The sequence below is a fragment of the Echiichthys vipera genome (assembly GCF_963691815.1).
Source record: "Echiichthys vipera genome assembly, chromosome: 1".
In the NCBI taxonomy this organism is placed as follows: Eukaryota; Metazoa; Chordata; class Actinopteri; order Perciformes; family Trachinidae; genus Echiichthys; species Echiichthys vipera.
The window spans coordinates 37,385,501-37,408,546 of NC_139826.1; the positions used below are offsets into that span (position 1 = coordinate 37,385,501).

A 23,046-nucleotide genomic window follows, 5' to 3' on the forward strand; every position below is an offset into this window, starting at 1 on the left:
TTCCGCACTGACCTCGTATCTCTGCCTCTTGAGCTTCTCGCAGTGGTCGTATTTCAGAGCCTCCAGGTCGTGCAGCAGCCCCCACAGCTCCTTCGCCTTTTCCCTGACGAACACAAACCGGGAAGCAAACATTCAACCTTCTGCAGCAGCTGGAAATCACATGTTGCTTCCTGCATAATGGGGTCTGGGGCGGTCAGAACAATCACCTTATTTTGACTCTTAATTGTGTTTTTCTCTTGAGTTATTTCAGCTGCTGTTTGTGACAGAGAAACATTTCCCTGTAGAGCGACAGTGACTAAACCTGGAGTTCATCTGAGCAGATCTGTGTTTTCACAATTCTACGCAGAATGATTAATCGTATTGCTCTTTCAAACTCTTTGTCTTTTTTGCTGATCTGTCTCTATTTACAAGCTTTCAGCAGAGTCACATGCATTACCCAGACATGGTAAATGGCAAATGGACTTTTCTTGTCTTCTGACTACTCAAGGTGCCTTCACAGTGTTTGTCACATTCACCCGTTCACACTGACATTCACACTGAAGGCAGTGGACGTCTACGAACCATCTAATGTAACCATTCACACCACATTTACACACCCATGTGCAGCACGGGGAGCAATTCGGGGTTCGGTGTCTTGCCCAAGGACACTTCGACATGCGGACGATCCGCCGATCTCTCGAATGGAGGACGACCCACTCTCCACTGAGCCACATGCTGTGTATTGTGTCTTTTTTCAGAATAAGTTATAATATGTTTTTTTTACTTACAATGTAAAATTGGAATGAAAATTCAATCTGTATTTTACTTGATAAAAGCCATGATGATCTAACCTGACTCTACCAGATGGATTGATTCTCATTGTCTCAGCAGATCCATCTGGGAACTCTCCGTTGGAGATCTTTTGGGAAGGGGCGAAAATACTGGCTGCTGATTGGATAAACCATCTGTCTATCACCAACATACGGGCCGAATCAACCAATCAGATCAACGAAGCGTATGCTAACAGCGTCGAGGCAAAGCTCAGAAAGTAAACAACATGTGGGTAAAGGCTATTTTCCGTTTGTGTAACGTGAATTTACGGATCAAAGGCCCAATTTCAGGAGCCCGGTCCATTTTCAACAGAAGGATCCAGAGAAAAAATGTTTCTTTATCTGCTCCTCAGACATTTTAATTTACGATTGTACCCCAAACACTCACAGTGACGAAAGCTCTCTGCCGTGTCATTGCTGCGTCATACAGACCGCGACTCGTCTCTTTGGTTTACCTCAGGTTGTCATCGCTGAAGTCGTCAACGTCCAGTGGTTTGCATCTCTCCGCCATGATCTTCTTCTTCTTCTCTCTCTCAGTCGGCTTTTTGCCTCTCTTGTGTTCAATCTGGGTGAAGTTAAAACACCACTTGGTTGGATTTGAAATCAACAACAACAGAGAAAAGAAATCAAAGAAATGAATAAAAGAAACGACCTTCTGCAGTTGGCTGCTGTAGCCTGATCCCATGCTGCTCAGCGCCAACTTCTTCTTGGCCTCGTCCTCGGCCTTCCTGTGGGCGTCTGCGTCCTCCTTTCTCTGCCGCTCAGCCTGAGAAATTAATGTGAAAATATCACAGTTCAGCAGCGTGACAGGCAGAAAGACAGGCGCTCGGTTATCAACTGGATCTGTCTTTCTTTTATGTCCACACACAGTTTAAAGAGTGACGTAGACGTACTCGGTACACTCTGACGTCACTGCAGGTGTAGTGAGATGTGCAACATGCTTGACACTCTTAACCGGAAGAGTAAAGTAACAACATGGACGTATTCAGAGCCAACGGACCCCTGGGCACAGACATGTAAGAGGCCCCCCGCTCTGTCTACGTAGGAACAAGACGCCCAAATACGAAGAGTCGACTTTTGTAGTCATTTTGTTTCTCTTTGTGGTCATTTTATGTCCTTTTTAGTTGTTTTATATGTCTTTTTTAATTCTTTTGCATCTATCTTTAGTCATTTTGCATCTTTTTGTGGTTGTTTTTCATCTATTTTTAGTCATTTTACATCTTTTTGTGGTATCTTTTCATCTATTTTTAGTCATTTTGCATCATTTTGTGGTTGTTTTGCATCTATTTTTAGTCATTTTGCATCTTTTTGTGGTAGTTTTTCATCTATTTTTAGTCATTTTGCATCATTTTGTGGTGGTTTTGCATCTATCTTTAGTCATCGTACGTTCCTATGTCATCATTTTGTGTCTCTCTGTGGTAATTTTTTGTCTCCATGTGGTCGTTTTGTGTCTATTAAGTCATTAAAAATCTCTTCGTGGTTACTTTTGGTAGTTTTGTGTATACTTGTGGTCATTTAGTATCTCTTTGTGATCAATTTGTGGGCTTTTTTTTCAAATAAAGCAACATTTTGAGTCAGGGCCCTTAGCTTAGTTTGAGGGAAATACAATAAAACGTATAACTCACAAAGTATATACAATAAATGACTACCGATGGGCATTTCAAAGGTGAACCTATTCTGAGTCTATTAGAACAGTTCACTGCTGTTGAAAGGATCAAAAGAATGACAGATCAGGATCACGTACCTCACGTCTGGCCTGCCGCTCTTTATCCTTCTCAGCACGGATCCTCTGCTGCTCTGCCCGCTCGGCCCGACGTTTCTCCTGAAAACACAAATAAAAACACAACGCTGCAGAACTCCCTACTACGGCAAAGCTTAAACAGCGGTAAAAAAAAGTATAGAAACAACAACAATGTCTGGTGTGTGTAATGTCTGGGTAAAATCTCACAATTCTGTCCTTGAGCGCAAGGAGCTCCTCCTCCTCCTTCTTCCTGCACTCGAAGTGAGCGTCGATCAGCGACTGCAGCTCATACAGGTCTTTGTTCTGGCGTTTCTTCTGGATGTCCTGTAGGAGGTGGACGGGAGACGACAGTCAGTACCAGACAGGACAGAGGGCGCTGCCTCCAAACCCACACTTTAAAAACCATCCTCTGAAAGTGAACGAGAGACACTACAAGGGTTTTAGTGACGAACACGAGCTGCATCCTCAAAGAAGTTTCAGTCAAAAGCAACTGGACTTGGTTATTTGTCTAGGAAGACGTTTCACCTCTCATCCAAGAGGCTTCATCGGTTCATGTACCCATCTGACCAGGCTGGGACTGGACCAGGACCAGGCTGGGACTGGTCCAACTAACTGGTGTGAGATCCAGGTATTTAACCTTTCGCAAGGCCGATGATGTCACTGGAACCCTTTGTGCTCCAAGTGCCAATGACAGACGCTGAGTGACAGTCGTTGGTGGGAAGTACGTAGGTTTGGACTTCGTTAGTGCTCTGCTGGGTTACAACGACAGCCGTTGGAGTCCCAGGAGGCCATTTGTGAACAGTTGTTCTTTAAAGTTAGATCGTTGAATCTCCTGGGAATCACTTTGAGCACAAAGGGTTCCAGTGACATCATCGGCCTTGCGAAAGGTTAAATACCTGGATCTCCACACCAGATAGTTGGACAAGTCCCAGCTTGGTCCTGGTCCTGGTCCAGTCCCAGCCTGGTCAGATGCATACATGAACTGATGAAGCCTCTTGGATGTCTACCTAGACAAATAACCAAGTCCAGTTGCTTTTGACTGAAATTGCTTTTAGGGTTGCCACGACGACCTGGACACATGAGAACATTCACAGGCTCCAACATGAGCTGCAGTTTCTCCCCTACAGCGTTTTGTGTCTGACTGCATTCATACAGAAGATTTCATCCAACGCACTTTACAAGGACACTTCAACATGTGGACAGGAGGAGCCGGGGATCGCACCACCGGTCACTGCCACTGCAAGCTAGTGCTGCCTTTGTCGTTGTCGAAGATGCACATAATTACTTACCACTACAAATGTCACATGACACCCAATGACATCTGCTCAATATTTAGGTCCAGGTTAACTCTGTTCAGTATCAACAACAAGTTTTAACACACACACTCTTTTTATTTAACACACAACTAAGTATGCAGGTTCATTACCTGGTCACTTGCACCTTTCCACTACAAAAGACTGTGTTAGTCTACAGTGGACTGTTGTGTTATATCATTTATTTACAATTTATTATTCAATTTAATTTAAAAAACAACTTTATTTGTCCCAGAGGGGCAATTAGGAGACATGTAGAGTAAAAATGACATAACACACACGCTACATCCATTCAACACAGACACACTCTTCAGCACATCACATAACTAACTTTAAAAGGGAGAACATTGTAGATCAGCAGTTTGTGTTATTAAAATAGATAAATAAATAAATGAATATGAATAGTACAGTGCCCTGGTGGCCGTGGGCTGAGTTGAGGAACAGTTCAAGCGAGGTTGTTTGTTCTTTCTGCTTTTGTCTCTGTGTGATTTGCGTCTTTTTCTGACTATGTTGTTGGTGGTGGTCTGGAGCGCGGGACAAAACACGTTTCCGTCTGGGATAATAAAGTTGATCTGAACTTGAATTTGCAGGGATTTGGATTTCGGACTTGATTGGCGATCAGTTTGTGGCCTCACTCTAACCCAACCGTCTTTTACACACGTTAAAAACGATCCATTCTGTGGTTGCGTGATGATGGAAATAATCCTCATCAAAGTGAAGCTCTTTCATGCCTTTTTTCACATATGCAGGGAAAACGGAGAGCGTTGGTGTGGTGGTTAGCACTGTCGCCTCACAGCGAGAGGGTTCAAATCCCGGCTGGGGCCTTTCTGTGTGGAGTTTGCATGTTGTCCCCGTGTCTGCGTGGGTTTTCTCCGGGTTCTCCGGTTTCCTCCCACAGTCCAAAGACGTGCAGGTGTTCGGTTCATTGATGACTCTAAATCACCCGTAGGTGTGAATGGTTGTCTGTCTCTGTTCGTCTCTATGTGTCCTGTGATAGACTGGCATCCTGTCCAGGGTGGACCCCGCCTCACGCCCGATGTCAGCTGGGATCAGCTCCAGCCCCCCGCGACCCCGATAGGGACAAGAGGTTGAAGATGAATGAATGAATGTAAAGGTTGGGGAGCCACGTGAGCACGACTGATGTGAGCCTCAAACGAGTAAAACGAAGCATCCCTCTTTGAGAACGGCAATAAGAAAAACAATTTTCTCCAGTAGATCGTTTGTTAAATTAGTGTTACTTACGGAGAATTTCCATCACAATTATGAAGAATGTTTATTTTGTGCAACAAACATTTCCAAACCTCAGCATCATTGAATCTATATATTAAAAAGCAACAAAATGACTGAAACCATTCTCAAAATAATTGACAATTCTTCTTTCCTTTTGTGTGTTTTGTGTGCAAAAATCTTAATTTGTAAAGCTAGCTTCGTAAATGGAGTGAAGTGTAAAGAACGATATCTCCCTCTGAGATGTAGCGGAGTAGAAGAAGATAAGAAGTGAAGTACAAATCAGTTTTGTACGGTAGTTTTGGTGCCTGAACCTAATGGATGCAGTCTAATTACGTTCACCGCTTCGTAAGCTATCATACAAACGTTTGTGCGGAACTTGTTGTATGAACCATGAGAATACGTTGACTCTTTTCACCGTGCATGTTAGCATCGTAGGGGTTAGCAGGGAGAAAAAGCCTTTCCCTGGTTAAACATCAGTGAACAAGTCGACTCACATCAAAGTCCACTTTCTCGCCATCGGGGATCTTCGGAGCAGACGGTCTGTTGAAGTGAAAAAATAAACATTCAAAGTATTTCAACGAGTCACTCGAAGCTGCGCGGCAACATTAAAAAACACGTTGAAAGACAATAAAACGACTTACTTGAACTTGGGCTTCTCCTCTGTCAGCGTTTAAACAGCGACAGGGAGAGAAGAGAGACATCAAACTGTTAGAAACGCCACTACGAAGAGAGGCGAAGACTCAAAAGGTTAATCAGGGGGAGGATCCATGTGGTTACGTCTCACACCTCCATTAAAATCATTTGAGTAAGTCTCACTTTAGCAACACTCATTCTACGTAGTGTATACATACACAGGTATAAGTCTGTTTTCTCTATTCATTACGTGTTAATTTGTTGCGCATTAGTGTGTGAATCAAACCAATAGGATGGGAGACATTTGAATCAGGATCAGTACGGTGTGTGCCATAAATCACCACATTAAACTACTTTAAGTGTAATTTACTTCATCGCACACTTTTCACAACGGGGAGTTTGACGAGTGTAGTTACTGTTAATTGATGTGCATGGTAGAAAAGGGACACAGTCGGGATTCTAACAGGAACAAATAACAGAGTTTGTGATTAGCTTTTTTTGTTGTTTTTTTGGTTTTAAGTGACCCTCACACTAGAAAGACAACACGGGACAACACAGGAAAAGTGAAAAAACGCAGGCAAAAGCAACAGCGACTCAGCAGGAAATACAAAGTACCATCTTGATCTCCCTCGTCCACTGGCAGGACACATTCATGCAAAAAAGAGAAGAAGCACAGATGAGCAGTGGGGCCCTGAAGCCTGAACCCCCCCCTGTTCCTCCACGTCACTAAAGCAAAACGTGTACAATTCTGCAAGTGTCTCAAAGAAGAGCAGTGAAACAAACTCAGTATTATTCAAGTGTGGAGGGCATGAAAGAGTTCCTGGGAAGGTGTATGAATAACCTGCCATTTTAAAAGACATTTCACGTGTCGTATCGGCATTTTAAGCTCTTCCTGTGACATTCGATGCCCAGTTCTCCTTCCCATCTCGTCACAAATGGACGCTTGGTCGAGACCCCTCGGCGCCATTTTGAAAACACTGACCCAATTATTTTAATGCTAATTTTTTGGCTTTTAAAGTATATTTCCGTTGTAAAATCATCCCATGGTTATTTTCTGCACTTACATACAACAAATAAGCCATCGAGACATGACTCATGTAACAACTGTTAACGGGGAAAAATCCGGTAGAGTCGCTAACAGCCAAATGTGGCTAACAGTGATTAGCTCGGGGCAGTACGGTGAAGGCATTAAAACGTCATTTTTAACCACTAATACTGCTGAAAATAACAGCAAACCTGAGTCCCTATACAGAAAACAAAGCACCATTTTGATGTCTATACCTAAGTAATGTTTTTTTGTTTGGACCCGAGTTCACGACATGTTTAAAACTTTGACTGTGGCGAGATCAACGGGAATACGAACGGGTTGCACCCATTCAGAAATGGTGAGATTCATCTCTAATCTCTATAAACAGATCTGTCTGCAACGAGACAAGATTTGGGTGGAAGTGTTCTGGTTTAGGTTTGTACTCTGAGTAGTATCGACCAATCCCGTTTTGGTTTGCATGCAGGTTAACAGTCCGGGCGTGCAACCACAGAAAACATCCGCTATCACCTCACTATGATTTAACTTGTCTTTAGCTTTTTGTTATTATTATCTGTGTCTTAATGTGGATATGTTTTTATAAAGACTTCATCTCTCAACCCCAACTCCATTCTCACGTCTCATGTAGCTAATCGTACAGTAAACAATGACCGTCGCTTGGAAGAGGAAGCCCGGATATCCGCTGGCTACATCGGAAAGCTTGAACTATTAGCCGTTACCCCCAGAGGCTAATTTGATAGATAGACAACATATCTGCGGTTTACAGAAACATGCAATGCTAACTATTTTATTCTGGCGACTGGGGTTGTTCACGTGGGACATGAACAGCGCTCTCCCGGATCAAAGTCCTGTTTTTGTTCGACTAATCCGCCCGTCCTGTCCTCCTCCCTTACACAGACTCTCCAGTAGAGACCTAAATGGCGGGAAATGCCAGACGCACTCACGCGAAATGACTTAATAAACAGGCGTGTTATTCATACACCCTTTGGTGACAGCAGGCTGCAGAAACAGGTCTAATCAGAAGAACAGAAAAAAAACCAAAATACAAATCAACATACCTTCCTCTTCATAGCCGTCTGCATGCAGCAAGCGTCCAAAGCAAGAGCAGAACAGAGATCATTAGCGGTCGGACTGGTCAGCCTGCTTCTGTCCTCTTTACGACGCACAGCTTATGAAGCACATTTACCACATTGGGCAGTTCACATTCTTAATGTACAGGCAGTGGCAGCCACTGCAGAAGTCCGTGCACCTCTGCTCTCCCAAATACACCGCTCTCAGGTTTGGGCCCAAAGGTCATTTTTCACCGGAGGGCAGCATCGGTTATTTGTACCATAATCACAACACTTTAAAGGATGTGATTGCGTGCACGGTGAAGACTTCTGCAGTGACTGTGTAAGTTTGCACGGATCATAAAAGCATTTTTAAGCAAACAAGACAAAAAAGCATTTCCATGGAAGACTTGAACAGTGCACCCCAATGTAAATGCTTTAGAGCGGTTTGCCCCTCTCACTCTCAATCTACACATGGAAAGAAAGATGCTAAACATGGACTGAAGGGAGGCAAAGAAGAAGAAGAAGCTTTTACATGACTGAAATTACCCATCATCCTCTCTGCTACGGCCTCGAAGATGAGTTTGCCAAAATGCAAACAATGGCAACAGTCATTAAGAACAAGGTGAGACACGAACATGGATAGAGGGTGACGGATGAGGCGGGGCAATTGATCCATGTAAAAGCAGGTGATTGTCTTCTTCTTCTCCCTTTCAACATTTATGCACATATTCGAAACACACATCAGCGATAACGCTGGGAACAGGACGACATGTTTGATTGTTGCTAACACTTGATGGGGATGTGATGTGATAACTGTGATTGTCTTATGGAAGGAAAGCCCAGATGTTTGCTGCAGTGCACTCTACAAGAAAGACACCAAGAGGCACTTTAGGGTTCTGCAACACACACTGGCCTCGTCATGCCACGCCGACGCAGGAAGGACATGTGATAAAAATGCTGCTTTTATAACGTATCCTGAAGTTGATGCTGCAGGTGAGTGCGGAGAATAACAAATTAAAGGGATAGTATGGCTTTTTTGAAGGGTGGTTGTATCCATCCACAGTCAGAGATCACGGTTAGCACGCTGCCAGTTTGGAGAAGCAGACAGAAGCTGCTTTGGAATATAAGTGCATAAGTGCAACTGTGCCTCACACTGTATTACACCACAGAGCAGCTGTTTCAGACAGGCTTCGTGACGTATGTATGGATAAACAATTAAAAGAAAAGTTAAAATTAATGATTATAACAGCGATGACAAAATGCAGTTGACTGTGGAGACAAGAGGATCCGGAGTAAACAGAAGAACTCCTGCATAGGGAGACTTTGGACACTAGAGGAAAACTGTCTTCTGTGTTGATGCTCGTGTCTGCTTCTCCAGACTGTTTGCGTGCTGACCCTCTTCTACTGTAGGTAACACACTGGCTATAGATAAGTACCGTATACTCAAATAAGCCATGGAGACAGTTTTCTTGATGTAACAACTATTAATGGAAAAATCCGGTAGAGTTGCTAACAGCTGGACGTGGCTAACAGTGATTAGCTTGGGGCAGTATGGTGAAGGCATTCAAAGGTCTTGTTTAACCACTAATGCTGCTGAAAATAACAGCAAACCTCTGCAGCAGCATGAGAAGAGTCCCCACACACAAAACAAAGCACCAATGGGCTCCTTCCTTTGGGATTGACTTTGGTAATCCACTTGAATGGACTTTACTATGAGAGGAGCTGGTACAGGGGCCAGTAGGTAAGTCTTTAAAACACTCTTTTAATAAACTCTGGGTTCACTAACTACGTTGTTGGTGCTTTGTTTTGTGTGTAGTGACTCTTCTCATGCTGCTGCAGAGGTTTGCTGTTATTTTCAGCAGTATAAGTGGTTAAAAAAGACCTTTGAATGCCTTCACCGTACTGCCCCGAGCTAATCACTGTTAGCCACAACCGACTGTCAGCGACTCTCACGGATTTCCCCTTTAATAGTTCATACACGATAAAAAACTGTCTCCATGGCTTATTTGATGAATGTAAATGCAGAAAAAAACATGGGATGATTTTGAACTGGAATTACACTTTAAATATATCAAAACAGCCAAACTATCCCATTAATTACATTTGAAATCATATGGTGAGAAGTATAAGAAGCATTTAAATGTGGCCTTTGTACTTAAACCTGATTTGAGTGTAGACGATAATTTAATCTGGGACACAATAACTAAGCAGTCAGGATCTATCTGATCAGGCTGTTTAAGTTTAAGCTGATGAAGGATAAAAGACATATGCGTGTGCTTATTTCAATATATTTAACTTGCGTGTGGAGTAAGTGTGTCCTCCTGTCTTGTGTCGCGTTGTCCTTAAGATTGTGGATCTTTGTATTATTGACGTCTAAAGTGTAAATACGGAGAAAGATAAATAAAATGTCCCTTGTGAGACCAAATGAGGGAAAAAGTTATGTTTTCTTTCTGCTTATAAATAAAAATAGAATACATGTGTCCAGTTGCTGGTGTGTGTCGCCCCCTCTAGTGGCTGCAATGCTCATGACACTGGAATTAAATAGCATGATTTTGCTTTCGGTGCAAGTCAATGGCTTTGTTAAAATAAAAAGGGTTCCCTATGAATGTGTCAGAATGCAGATTAGATATCGTGTACAGGGTTATAAATACACTACTGTCTGAGGTTCTTCTAAATGAATCAAAAAGTCTACTGTGGCTGGTTTTGCAGCTTTGCTTCAGACTTTTTTAACATGCGTGTGTACTTCTGCTTTGGTGTTAAAGGGTGCACTGGCAGAGGAGTGAAGTTCTCTGAGCCGTGGTCAAACCACTCCAATATTGGGAGGAGACGTGCAGCTGCTATCCAGCATGCTGCAGCCTAAATTTAGCTAACATGTGGGCTTTGTGTTTGTTGTTTTGTTCGACAAGTATTTATACCATCTGCTCCTGCCGGGAATGCATCCTGACATTCTTAACACTGCGGATCCACAACCTTTGTCAGACTGGGCGACTGTGAAGAGACGCTAACCCCAGTGGAGCAGACAGAGCTAAAGGGAGCTGGATGAGAGAACCGCGGAAATATCAAACGCAACGAGACAATGGGACCTTTTGTTTCTTCGATTTAGAACGAGTGGAAGTAAATGTGTAATATCTGTCTACAGATCACTCCACAAGATAATATGCAGAGGCCGAAATAGCTCCGCACACTGGCTGATTTCTATCTCTACGTCAAGGGAAATGACGTCTCTTTAATACAAAACCAGTTTGAGAATTTAAATTAATTTAATTTCATTCAATTCCATTTTATTTACAGTGCCAAATCATAACAAAAGTTATCTCAGGACACTTTACAGAGTAGGTAAAGACCACACTCTATGACTTATTTATGATTTACAGAGACCCAACAATTCCCCCGTAGAGTATGTTTACAGTTTTACAGTTTCCGCTCTTTTCTAGGATTTTACATTACTTTAAAACCTGCGTATTTATTCTGAAAATACCTTTGGGTTACGAGTAAATGGTTTTTGGAGTTCGTTGCAAAAAAATAAAGAAAAGCAACAGTGGATTTGTTATTGTAGTAAGAACCTACAACTCATTTATTAGCTCTAATATAAAGGTATTTATCCAGTAAACCCAATGCATCGACAGGATTGTTTTGCTGGGTTTAATGCAGTTTTCAAGATCTTTCCAAAGTCCCAAAGCCAAAAATCGTTGCTTTTATCATCTGCATGGTGTCAGTAACTAAACGGGCTTTATGGTAGCCGTGGTATCCTTGGTTGATAATCTACACTGGAGATCACAATTAGAGAACAACGTATTAATACTTGATTTATTCTGAAATACAGTTTTTTTTATTGTTCAGAATTTGATGGAATATGTGCTTTGGCTACACCACCGCTCTAAGAATTCATTCATTCATTCATTCATCTTCAACCGCTTATCCCGGGGTCGCGGGGGTGCTGGAGCCGATCCCAGCTGAAATCGGGCGTGAGGCGGGGTCCACCCGCTCTAAGAATCACTGTTTAAATCTTCTCTTCTGACACAATGGTTTTCACTGCTTTTTTCACAAAATAAAGGTTTTTTTGTTGAAGTTCCTTGGTTATTTAAAAAAACACAACAAAAACATGCTAGTACAGCAGTGGTTTAGCCACCAGGAGTATTCTATCAAATTCTGAACAGTAAAAAATAACAGTATATAAGTAGTATTTATAATTTTGAACTTTTGTGTACAAAAAAATACTTTTCAAAGCAAGTTAATTAAATCAAACAACCCTTCTAAGTGTGAAATGTCGCCATCACATTCACTAATACTAAAGTGCATCCATCACAGATTGCGAAACACCGTCTCGCAGCTGTTGTTGTACCACAAAGTGACGGGGGTGCCTATTTAAAATCTATTTAACATAACGAATGCATTGTTCCAGACATTTATTTTGGAGATTAAAATGTGGAGATCACACGTGCAACTTTGCAAAACACAGTCGCAAGCTTCAACGTCACAGTGAAACGGTTCTTATACAGGGCGCAAACGTTGTATTTTGATTCAAAGACACTGATCTACTGTAAAGTGTCTTGTCAGGCAGGACGTTTGTCAGGGTTTCGCAGCGTGTTGATGCTGACAGGACTGTCTACCCTACAGAGCAGAGTGCTGAAAGTCCTGCAGGAGAATGGTGAACGGACTGCCCATGCCACGTACCTTCCTCATGCTGCACCACCTCCTCTGGCTCTGGCTCTGGCTCTGGCTCTGGTTCTGGTTCTGGTTCTTGTTCTGGTTCAGCCTCTACTTCTGGCTCTGCTTCTACCTGGGCATCCGCCTCAGGGGCTACTTCTACTTCTACTACCTCCTCCTGGGCTACGGGTACGCAGCATGCACCAAACCGCCGGGAAGAGGGGAGATGTCGGAGAAGGCCGTTAATGAGGACAGACATGACAAAAAGTGAGAGATTACTTTAGTTACAGAGAGGACGGATGGGTGAGCGAGGGACAGAGCTGCTGGAGAGAGAGAGAGAGAAACACATGATGATGAGAGAAAAGTCAGTTGACCTTTCACACCGAAGCCATATTGAACCGTAGAGGTGGAAAACTTCCTGCACGCGTCGTTCTGATCTTGTGTGTGAAGATCAAACATTTATCATTCTGCAATTTCTGACCAAAATATGAAAACACTGTGGGTTTTCCTTTTGCGGTTAGTTTTACTTCAACATCATCACTCAGTCTCTGAGAGTAGAGTTGTTTTTTTAACTTTTATATAAAGCTTTTAATTAACACTTTTACTTTGATGGATGATGAATGAAAAAAACTAAAAAACTGAAAGTAATAGATCTCATCTCATCTCATCTTCAGCCTCTTATCCAGGGTCAGGTCTCGGGGCCAGCAGCTTCAGCAGGGGACCCCAAACTTCCCTTTCCCGGGCCACATTAACCAGCTCTAACTGGGGGATCCTGAGGCGTTCCCAGGCCAGTGTGGAGGTCTAATCTCTCCACCTGGTCCTGGGTCTTGCCTGAGGCCTCCTCCCAGCTGGACGTGCCTGGAACACCTCCCTAGGGAGGCGCCCAGGGTTCATCCTTACCAGATGATCCTGAACCACCTCAACTAAAAAATATTCATTGCAACTTAAAGTTGAGAGTCGAGTTGAATGATTAGAAGGTAGAGTCCAGGCCTTTTTGCCCTTTATGTTAAATCTACTTAAACAAATTAAATATCCATTACTTAAAGGGTTTAAGTGGAGTCTCAGGCCATAAATGTACTAAGAAAAATGTATTATTTATCATCACTCACTTACTGAGAGTAGAGTTGTTTTCTAACTTTAATATAGAGCTTTTAATTAACACAGAAATAAAACCTATTGTCCCTGATTTTAGACCATGGGTGTCAAACTGATCCAGTAAAGAGTCGCTGTGGCTGCAGGTTTTCATTCCAACCAATCAAAAACACACCTGGTCCAACAAATCAACTGTGTGAAGACAGTTCAGGTGATTGAGTAAGTCGAGTCAGGTGTGTTCTTGCTTGGTTGGAATGAAAACCTGCAGCCACACAGCCCTTTACTGGATCAGTTTGACACCCGTGGTTTAAGTGGACTCTCACGCCACAAATGTATTAAGAAAAGTCAGTTTATCCGGGCTTAGTGTGCCCGTACAGTGGCTAACTGACCGTCTGCTCTGTAGCTGCGACTATGATCCACTTGGAGTAAGTCGTGCAGGTAGTTTCTCCACCGTCACTGTTACAAATATGGCCGTTGTGTGAATGAGGTCAACGACAGCTGCATTGATGTGACATCAACAGATGACAATGTAAACGTGTCACATGCCGAGAAAACAAATGTAGAGAGCGTCGGAGCTCTCGCACATTTTTTTCTCACCCATGTGATTCAGAAACATCACTCAGAGAAAAGGTCACCCTTGACCTGGAAGTGTTTGACTGACAGCCGGGTGTTAGTTAGCGTTTCTACCCGTCAGACAATAAACATCTACACTTCCTTTTAGTTCAGACAGTTAAAGACCATGTTTGTCCTCCTAAAAAAGGCATTTAATGACACTGTGATAGGTTATTTTTAACGCAACCGGGTGAAAATAAAGCAATGCAGCAGACGTAGTCCACTAAAAGTCTGAACGAGTTATCACAGTTCCACTTTAAGTGTCGGAAACACTGCTACGAGGTGTTAATGTCCTGCGTGAAGAGCGGATGTCCACGTCAAACACTTCAAATTAAGGGTGAAATCAGGCAGCTGACAAATTAGTGCAGTGGAGAAAAAAGATCGTAAAGATGGAATCGATTCAGTCGTCTTTACCTTCCTCCTCTTCGGTTTGGAAAAAACGAGGCGTGAGACGGGACAACAGAAACAAACACAACATGGTGTCACTTCACAGTCACCGAAGTAGTCTCTAAAATGAACTCAATGCAAAGTCCAAATAAATCGTAGGACATTGTGACACACTTTTACAATATGTAGGCTTTAAAAAATAAATATATATATATATATATATATATTAGCAGTGCATTTGTGGCTTATTTCCAATATATTTAGGATTTAATACATTTCTGCCTTGAAAGTCCATAAAAACATCTTTAAATAAAAACAACAACAACTTCTATTAACTGTATACAAAGCATTGTGTCTCATTACTCTACGCCATGAGTCGCACATCTTGCATATTTTATTTCTTATATATAACTTATGCTACGTTTATATGAAATCTAACAAACTGATTGGTGGTCACTTACCCTCGAGCTGATCCCTGAAACATGAAACAAAGGACATTTATAAGTCTCTCAAACATGAAACATGAGCTGACTTCTCTACATCAGTTTGTTTCTGAATAAAGGTAAAACTTCTGAAACGACAGAAGACTTTTGGTGCCTTCGAATGTGCTCGCCAAACAGAGCAGTTCACGGGTTGTGGCGTGATTGCTGGCGGAAGCTATGGATGTCGGTTAGTTCATAAATTGTCATTTTAATCATATAGACTTTGTAATTTCATAAAATGTCAGAGGAACATGTTGTTATTCCCAACAGCCTCATCTTTTCTTTAAGCCCACGATTCTCGGAAAGAAGCGAAGAACGACAAGTGGAGTCTTTTGGCGCCCGTGTTGCCGGTGCCATTGCCTAGCAAAGGTGCTCCAGTAACTTTACCGAGCCCCGAGCAAATGGAGTACATGACTTCCCATAATAAGTTACATTTGAAGGCGCCAATGAGTGTGTGTTTGTCGTTGACACTTACAGTTCCTCAGTGTCGGACATGGTGACAGCAGACTTCACACCTGAGGGGGAAGACAAAGAGCCTGATGAGCGGACAGGGTTCAAAAAGCAGCAGAAACTGTGTGATTGTGTTAAGAAATAAGAAAAAAAAAGTTAAGAAATACCAAATTTCTCCAGTTTATTTTATTCTTTTAAAATAATAATTAGTAAAATGGAGATCTGCTTGACAAAAGGCGTACTTTTGACCTAAACGCACTTGTTTGCATTTGCTAAAATGAGAAGATCATGTTTGTACGAAATAAAGCTAGTTAGCTTAGCTTCGCATACAGACTGGAAACAGCTAGCATGGCTCTGTCTGCCGGTAACAGAATCTAGCCTAGCTTTAGCATCTCTAAAGCTAACTGATCAACACGTTATATTTAATTTAATTATGCCACACAAGAACTAAAGAGTAAAAACAAACAGGGAGGTATTTAGCCTAAGGGTCCCTACAGACGATACACGGTTACAACGCTTTGCGGCGGCTGTTCCATTAATTTCCTATGAAGTAGGCTGAAGCGCCAAATGTAGCCGAAGCGCGCTCACCGCTCAGATTTGCCTCTCTGCTGCTGCGCTCAAAGGTCAAAAGCACAACCAATGAGATAAAAGCTTTGAGTGTGACGTTTATGTTTCCTAGGCAACTAGAGAGCGACATGAAGCCGGATACAAAGATGGAGGAAAAACGTACTGCGTCCGAGTTCCACGAACTTTAAAGTCGTAACACGATCACGGAAGAAACATAAATGCTTGGAGGTTTATTATCATCACACCAGGTTTGTGAATAGGCAGTTTAAAGGTTGCTATAATATTAACGTTGATTTAGCCGTTTACTGGGTCTCTGCGCCCAAACTCGCGGTGAGCCCAGCGCAAATAGCTTATCATGTGAACGCCCATTAAGGTCTCAGCTGGTTGCTGGGCAACGGCAACAAGACTTCAGGAAGAAACAGCCAATAATCACAGATTATATGTTGTGTTGAGCGTTAGAAATATCTGACAGAGCCAGGCTGGTTGTTTTCTTGTTTTTAGTCTTAATGCTAAGCTAATCATCTCGACCTGCGCAAGCTAAAGCTACATATGACACTTTGGGGAAAACTGTTCGATTCCTTTGTCTTACTTTTGGAGCCAACTATGGCGACGTGTTTCAATCGCACCTCTTGAAAGTCACTCATTGCTGCGTTTAGGAACATTTGCAATATTAAAAACCCTTCTCTATAACGATGAAAAATACTTCTGGGAAGACTTGATGAAGATCTTGACTTTGCAAAACCACACAAAACCCCCTCACTGATACACCGATATACAGGTAGATGGATCTCCAAGACCTCTCCGAGCTTTCCACACGAGGAGCCTCAGAAAACTCTTTTGGCTTTACACCATCACCAACCAACGTATCCAACATATACACACCTTGTGACTGTAGTGAAAGTGATGTTATAACATCATCACGACTGTCAAAAGATCATTCACTGTCTCATCTTGCTGTGAACCGTGCGTCGTAGTAAAAATAGACCTTGAATCGCACTGCTCAGCCGGGCTATGCGGCTGATCCGACCTATTAACATGGGCGCCAAAAAAAACAACAAAAAGCAGCGGGTTTTGGGACACACATGCTGCTCAGGAGAGGTGTTTGGCTCCGACAGTAAGAAAGGGACGACGCAAGGAAACCTGATGGTGAACGATGGAGAGAGAGAGAGAGAACTTAAACGCCCCTGAAGCAGATCTGGGGTACGGTCCAAAAGTCCGCCCTAAATAGACAGGACTCAGGGGTGGAAATCCTTTGTTGCTGCTCGACATGGCAGGAGGCATAAAGGGCAGTATGTAACTAAAGCCTCTTTCACACATCGTTTGCCAGTTAATTATCGGGATAACCCTTCAGGCATTTCGGACTTCTAAGAAATCATACAGGTGCTACATTCATTCATGGAAACGGCCTTTAATGTTCCTGCTTTCAGCGCAACTATGTTTACGTAACGCTTGGTCTTGAGGGGAGACAGTGGGAGTATAGATCTACCAATGCTCTCATTCACACATGACCCCATGCATGCAGGAAATGGAAAGACTGCATGTGTGAAAGGGACTTTATTTATCTACTTTTGTTCGAATTTGAACATGCAGCGTCCAAAATCCCTCCCTTGTTCACTACTCCATATATATAATGCACACTAAGTTTACTCAATAGTGAGGAGTAATTAGAAAAATATCAACCCATGTGGGGTTGTTAGCACTTTTGATGTTTTTTTAACCCTCCTGTTGTCCTCAAATTTTACCAACACCATTTATTCTAGGGCTCAATTTGAATGTAGCAATTTAAACATCTCAAAAATTATCATTATCAATGTGTGACTCAAGTTAAGTCGGGTACTTTATGTTTTTATTTAACAGAATGTAAAAATATCACTGATGTTAAACTGCATGGAGGGATTTCTGTGTGTGTGTTTTAAAGTAAGTCTGTTATTTTAAGTGCTGTTTTGTGTTATTTGTAACATCTGGAATGAAAGTAACGTCCGTTATCAAGGACAGCAGCATGAATTTGACCTCATATAATATTTGAATTATAAAATAGACAATAATAATAATGATTAAATCATCCAGATGATCAAACGGACCCAAAGGAACACCGATGCGACAAGTTCATGTATGATAAGAACAATAAAAAAATATATATAATCATGACAATTTTAGGTTTTTTATGAGTTGTCCCCATAAAATTAGGAAAAGTCATGAATATAAAGCAAAAAAACAAAAAAAGATGTCATTATTTAGAGATGTTAAACATTAAATGGGGTCAAATTGACCCTTAGGAGAACAGGAGGGTTAAGGGCACTATACAGTAAGACCTTCAAGAGAAATGATTCCCCAGGTTTAAAACTTCCCTTACAATTAAAAACTACTAATGAAGAACACAACAAACCATTTCACATGCAAAATCTATTTCTCTTTATTTTGCGTTTGTCTGTCACTCGTTGACGCTGTAAATTAGGGCGACATCGGTGAACTGAAAACCCCCTCAGAGACGGAACTGGAAGCACATCTTCAGTGTCTCCCTCATTGAGAAAATGTTGCGTCTGGCCTCACCCCGCTCTGCGCTGCTCGTGCCCGTACTCCCGCGCGTACACATACACGTACTCTCGCGCGTACTCGTGGTAGCTTGAGACCCCCCGGTAACTACTTAGCTTCTAAGGTTGACCGGCAGTGCGCTCATCAAGATGCGTCGGAGTTTGAACACTTTTTTCGAGTGGAGGGGAAATTTGAAAAGGTCGTGATTGAATTATTCATTCATTCATTCATCTTCAACTGCTTATCCCGGGGTCGGGGTTGCGGGGGGTGCTGGAGCCGATTCCAGCTGACATCGGGCGTGAGGCGGGGTCCACCCTGGACAGGACGCCAGTCTATCACAGGACACATAGAGATGAACAGAGACAGACAACCATTCACACCTACGGGTGATTTTAGAGTCATCAATGAACCGAACACCTGCACGTCTTTGGACTGTGGGAGGAAACCGGACAACCCGGAGAAAACCCACGCAGACACGGGGAGAACATGCAAACTCCACACAGAAGGGCCCAGGCCGGGATGCAAACCTGGAACCTTCTCGCTGTGAGGCGACAGTGCTAACCACTACACCACCGTGTAGCCCGTGATTGAATTATTTCATTATAAAAGAACATTGTGATAGACTGGCGTCCTGTCCAGGGTGTACCCCGCCTCACGCCCGATGTCAGCTGGGATCGGCTCCAGCAGCCCCGCGAACCCGACCCCGGGATAAGCGGTTGAAGAAGAATGAATGAAATGTTACGTTTCTAACAACTTCATAACATATAGAAGCAGGAAGGCGTCAGCTGGAGAGAGGATATGTTATCATTAACAGCTCCACACACATACTGATCTGAACAGACCAACAGTCTTCTGTTTAAATCAGGAAAATGAATTATCATATAGCACTGTTATGCATTTATCTCTGCCGACTGACAAACAAAAACTCTGACCATAACTTTGAGAAAGGCTGCACTACCTGGTTAATAGAGGACGGTTTCAGACACAGACAAAGATGAGTTATTTTTCCACCTCCGTCGTACTGGAGAGGAGGCCGAAATCTCAACACTTGGGCAAATTAAACTAACACAAGTTGCATGACTAGATGGGACTAAAGGGTACATTAGAGGGAATATCTTTCTGGGTGAATCGACCCTTTTACCTTTACGCAGTTCAACACTGAGCGTCCCGTATAACACAACTGCTGGCACCGACAGCCCACCAACACCAACGCCTGATTTGTGTTGAACTACGACCTCTTTCCTGGATTCATAACCAACTTTAACAGCTCATAAACTTCAATCCTATATACGGAGAACGCCTCCTCTAATCTGCCTCTGGGCTCTTGCTACAGCTGACCCTTTACAGTAAAACATCTTAGTCTGATGACGTCTTTGTAACATCCAAGTCCAGAGGGGACGAGGAGAGAGGAGCAGCTCTGCCGGGGAGACAATATGGGAGGATTTCGGCTCACTGTACATCATATTTGATAAATATAAATTGTCTTTGGATGACTCCTTCACACTTAGCAGTGAGCACAGCTGCAGGGGACTGGGAGGATTAGTTCTGGATCATATTTCTACCCATCAGCTGAGGAACGGTGTCCAAATAGCAGCTTTAATCCCCCCGGCTCGGTCCAGTGGGAGGATCCTCGGCACTCGAACAGCCAATGAGCATCCCTCTCCAACAAACGAGCTCTTTGATCGACTCACAGCTGCCGGCGGCCTCACCTCTGTGAGTCCAGCATTCGCTCAGTACATGCCGACACTTCACCACTCCGTATATTTAGTGGATGGTCACTTCATTTCTTGAGTATGTAGCACTGAATGCTGTGAAGTGTTTCTGAGTCGTTCTGAAACTAAAACTCAGCACCGAAACCAAAAGGCCAATGAAACAGGTGAGACTGCGGAGGAGAGTTACATCTTGAGCCAATCGAGAGATTCAAATGCCAATATGAGACGTATTTAGACACGATACACCCGAGTTGCTGTATATATTTCGCGTCAGACGGCAAACAGACCTTTTTAAATCATCACTATCTCAAAAGCTCAGCTCTCAAAGACGGACGGCCTCTGAAGCTATGTTGGTGTTCAAAGTTCACGTTTAAAGTTCAACATGCCGATACGAGCACAATGTTTAGTCGGGATTTTGGGGGCATGTGTGTCGACCACCCATCTGAGCCTCTTTTAAGCACAAGCACTGTATCCTGAGGAATTACGTTCATATTGGAAAATTCTGTTGGTCTCCGTCCAACGACAGACCCCTGTGCCAGTGCGGCAAGCGTGCTATTTGGAGGTGAATGTAAGTGTAACTGGACTTACAGATATATAAGTATAACGCTGCTGCGCTCAGGTAAAAACAGTCCGAATCAAGTCAGACCAAATTAGAGATGGAAATCATCAATAGTAAAATACATGTATGGTTGCAATTCCCAGCTTCACAGCTGAGCCGAACGCCTCGGCATCACATTAAATGAAGGTGCAAACTTCTCTTGATGTCACAGAGCACTCAGCAGTGTATCACAACACTTCATTACTTAAATACAATCATCTATTTCCCTCTAAAGCTCCTTGTTTTTTACATCCTTATTTAAAATGATGATCTATGTGCATAAAACATATGATTCATTGACACAAAGTGACTTTTTAAATAAGCTCTTAAATCAATCTGCTCTCGGGAAACTGGACTCCTGCTCTGGAGGCAGATTGTTAACCATCCCCAAACATACACTACACATGTTAGACATGCAGCAGAACATGTCTACGCCTATTTCAAACGTCTCCTGAGGTTACAGCAGCGGCGGAGCTGTTGGAGGGGCGGACGGTGATCCGAGACTGCACACAAAAAGCAACAAAGACCCAATCTACAACAAGCTGATTTTGGCTTAAAAGGAGAAACAAGTTGATGGAAACATGTAGTTAAGTAGTGATGGGTGCCTTCAGGGCCACTGCCCAGTCAGTGGTCATCTTACCTCAGAGAGGAAGAGAAGCTCCTCGGACGATGACGATGAAGGTCTGTAAGAATCAGCACGCTGCGCTCAGAGAATAAGTCCTTGTGTTATAGTGATACTTGAGCTCATCAGGCCCTTATTGGCTGTGGGATGAGAGTGAGGTGTGTGCGTTTGTGTGTGTGCGTGTGTGTGTGTTTAGTGTATATGTTGATTTGTGGGGGGAGATGGGGAGAGAGGAGGGGAGGCTGGCATGACCCTGGAGAAGGAGATGGGTGAAATACTGCGGATGGAAGAGGAGGGCTCAGGTTTTGGAAAGGAGCAGCTGAGAAGCTTCTGTTGCTAAATTTACAGTGATAGAAGGCTGAGAGGAGGGGGGTTACACATCAGCTTGGCATCCAGACAATGGAGGGAAAGTGTGTGTGTGTGTGGGTGTGTGTGTGTGTGTGTGTGTGTGTGTTGGACACTTCATCAACCAGTCAGTCAATCAGTCAGTGCAGGGCAACAGACTAACAGAATAATAATAGAACTGCGCTGAAAAAGAGGACGCTCACTGTCCATCAGTCAATTTAAATGTGATTCCTGGAGAACAGAGAGAGAACAGAAATACACAACAACGTGTTTCATAAGGTACATAAACAAAAACTAGTGCATTGTGGCTTCATAGCTTTTAAATAAACAGAAACTTCAAAAAGTCCAAATCCACAGACTTAGCCCGTCTAGATCTGCAGTGCTGTGTCAGCAACGGAGTATGTGCTGCTCGAGTTCACTTAACCCTCCTGTTCTCCTAAGGGTCAATTTGACCCCATTTAATGTTTAACACCTCTAAATAATGACATCTTTTTTTGTATTTTTGCTTTATATTTATGACTTTTCCTAATTTTATGGGGACAACTGATAAAAAACCTAAAATTATCATGATTATATATATTTTTTATTGTTCTTATCGTACATGTACTTGTCGCATCGGTGTTCCTTTGGGTCAATTTGATCATCTGGATGATTTAATCATTATTATTATTGTTTATTTTACAATTCAAATATTATATGAGGTCAAATTCATGCTGCTGTCCTTGATAACGGACGTTACTTTCATTCCAGATGTTACAAATAACACAAAATAGCACTTAAAATAACAGACTTACTTTAAAACACACACACAGAAATCCCTCCATGCAGTTTAACATCAGTGATATTTTTCATTCTGTTAAATAAAATCATAAAGTACCCGACTTAACTTGAGTCACACATTGATTCTGATCATTTTGGAGATGTTTAAATTGCTACGGTCAAATTGACCCCTAGAATAAATGGTGTTAGTAAAATTTGAGGGCAACAGGAGGGTTAAGGGGAGGGGAAAAAAACAACGCTCTGGCTTTTTTGTATTTCTTTAAACCAATCACAGTCGTCTTGGGCGACCCCGAGCCCCAGATGCAGCCACGGTGCCCTTTCCAAAAACATCTGTGCACTCCAAACTCCAGCAGTTTGACACTTTAGCACTTAGCAGAGTAGGTAGAGACCACACTCT

At 42.7% G+C, this 23,046-nt stretch overlaps 1 protein-coding gene and 1 long non-coding RNA gene across 4 annotated transcripts in view; both read right to left on the reverse strand.

Moving 5' to 3' along the window:
* Positions 1-12,744, reverse strand: part of LOC310946201 (troponin T, fast skeletal muscle isoforms-like) — a 17,019-nt gene extending 4,275 nt beyond the window's left edge. Inside the window, exons 1-10 of one of the 3 annotated variants that reach the window (XM_083912589.1) lie at positions 12,498-12,744; positions 7,830-7,847; positions 6,342-6,362; positions 5,735-5,753; positions 5,588-5,633; positions 2,758-2,874; positions 2,554-2,631; positions 1,462-1,575; positions 1,265-1,374; positions 13-103 (exon numbers count right to left, since the gene is read on the reverse strand). In XM_083912589.1, the coding sequence (XP_083768715.1) occupies positions 13-103; positions 1,265-1,374; positions 1,462-1,575; positions 2,554-2,631; positions 2,758-2,874; positions 5,588-5,633; positions 5,735-5,753; positions 6,342-6,362; positions 7,830-7,847; positions 12,498-12,729 (846 nt within the window). In that variant the 5' untranslated portion in view covers positions 12,730-12,744. The remainder of the gene's footprint in view (positions 1-12; positions 104-1,264; positions 1,375-1,461; positions 1,576-2,553; positions 2,632-2,757; positions 2,875-5,587; positions 5,634-5,734; positions 5,754-6,341; positions 6,363-7,829; positions 7,848-12,497) is intronic. The other 2 variants (XM_083912590.1, XM_083912591.1) reach the window with 2 other exon arrangements.
* Positions 12,745-14,821: 2,077 nt separating this feature from the next.
* On the reverse strand, positions 14,822-22,087 carry LOC310946215. The gene is made up of 3 exons (XR_014593182.1): positions 21,543-22,087; positions 15,519-15,558; positions 14,822-15,036 (listed from the first exon to the last, which is right to left on the reverse strand). It is a non-coding gene; the product is annotated as an uncharacterized lncRNA (long non-coding RNA).
* Between the last annotated feature and the right edge of the window lie 959 nt (positions 22,088-23,046).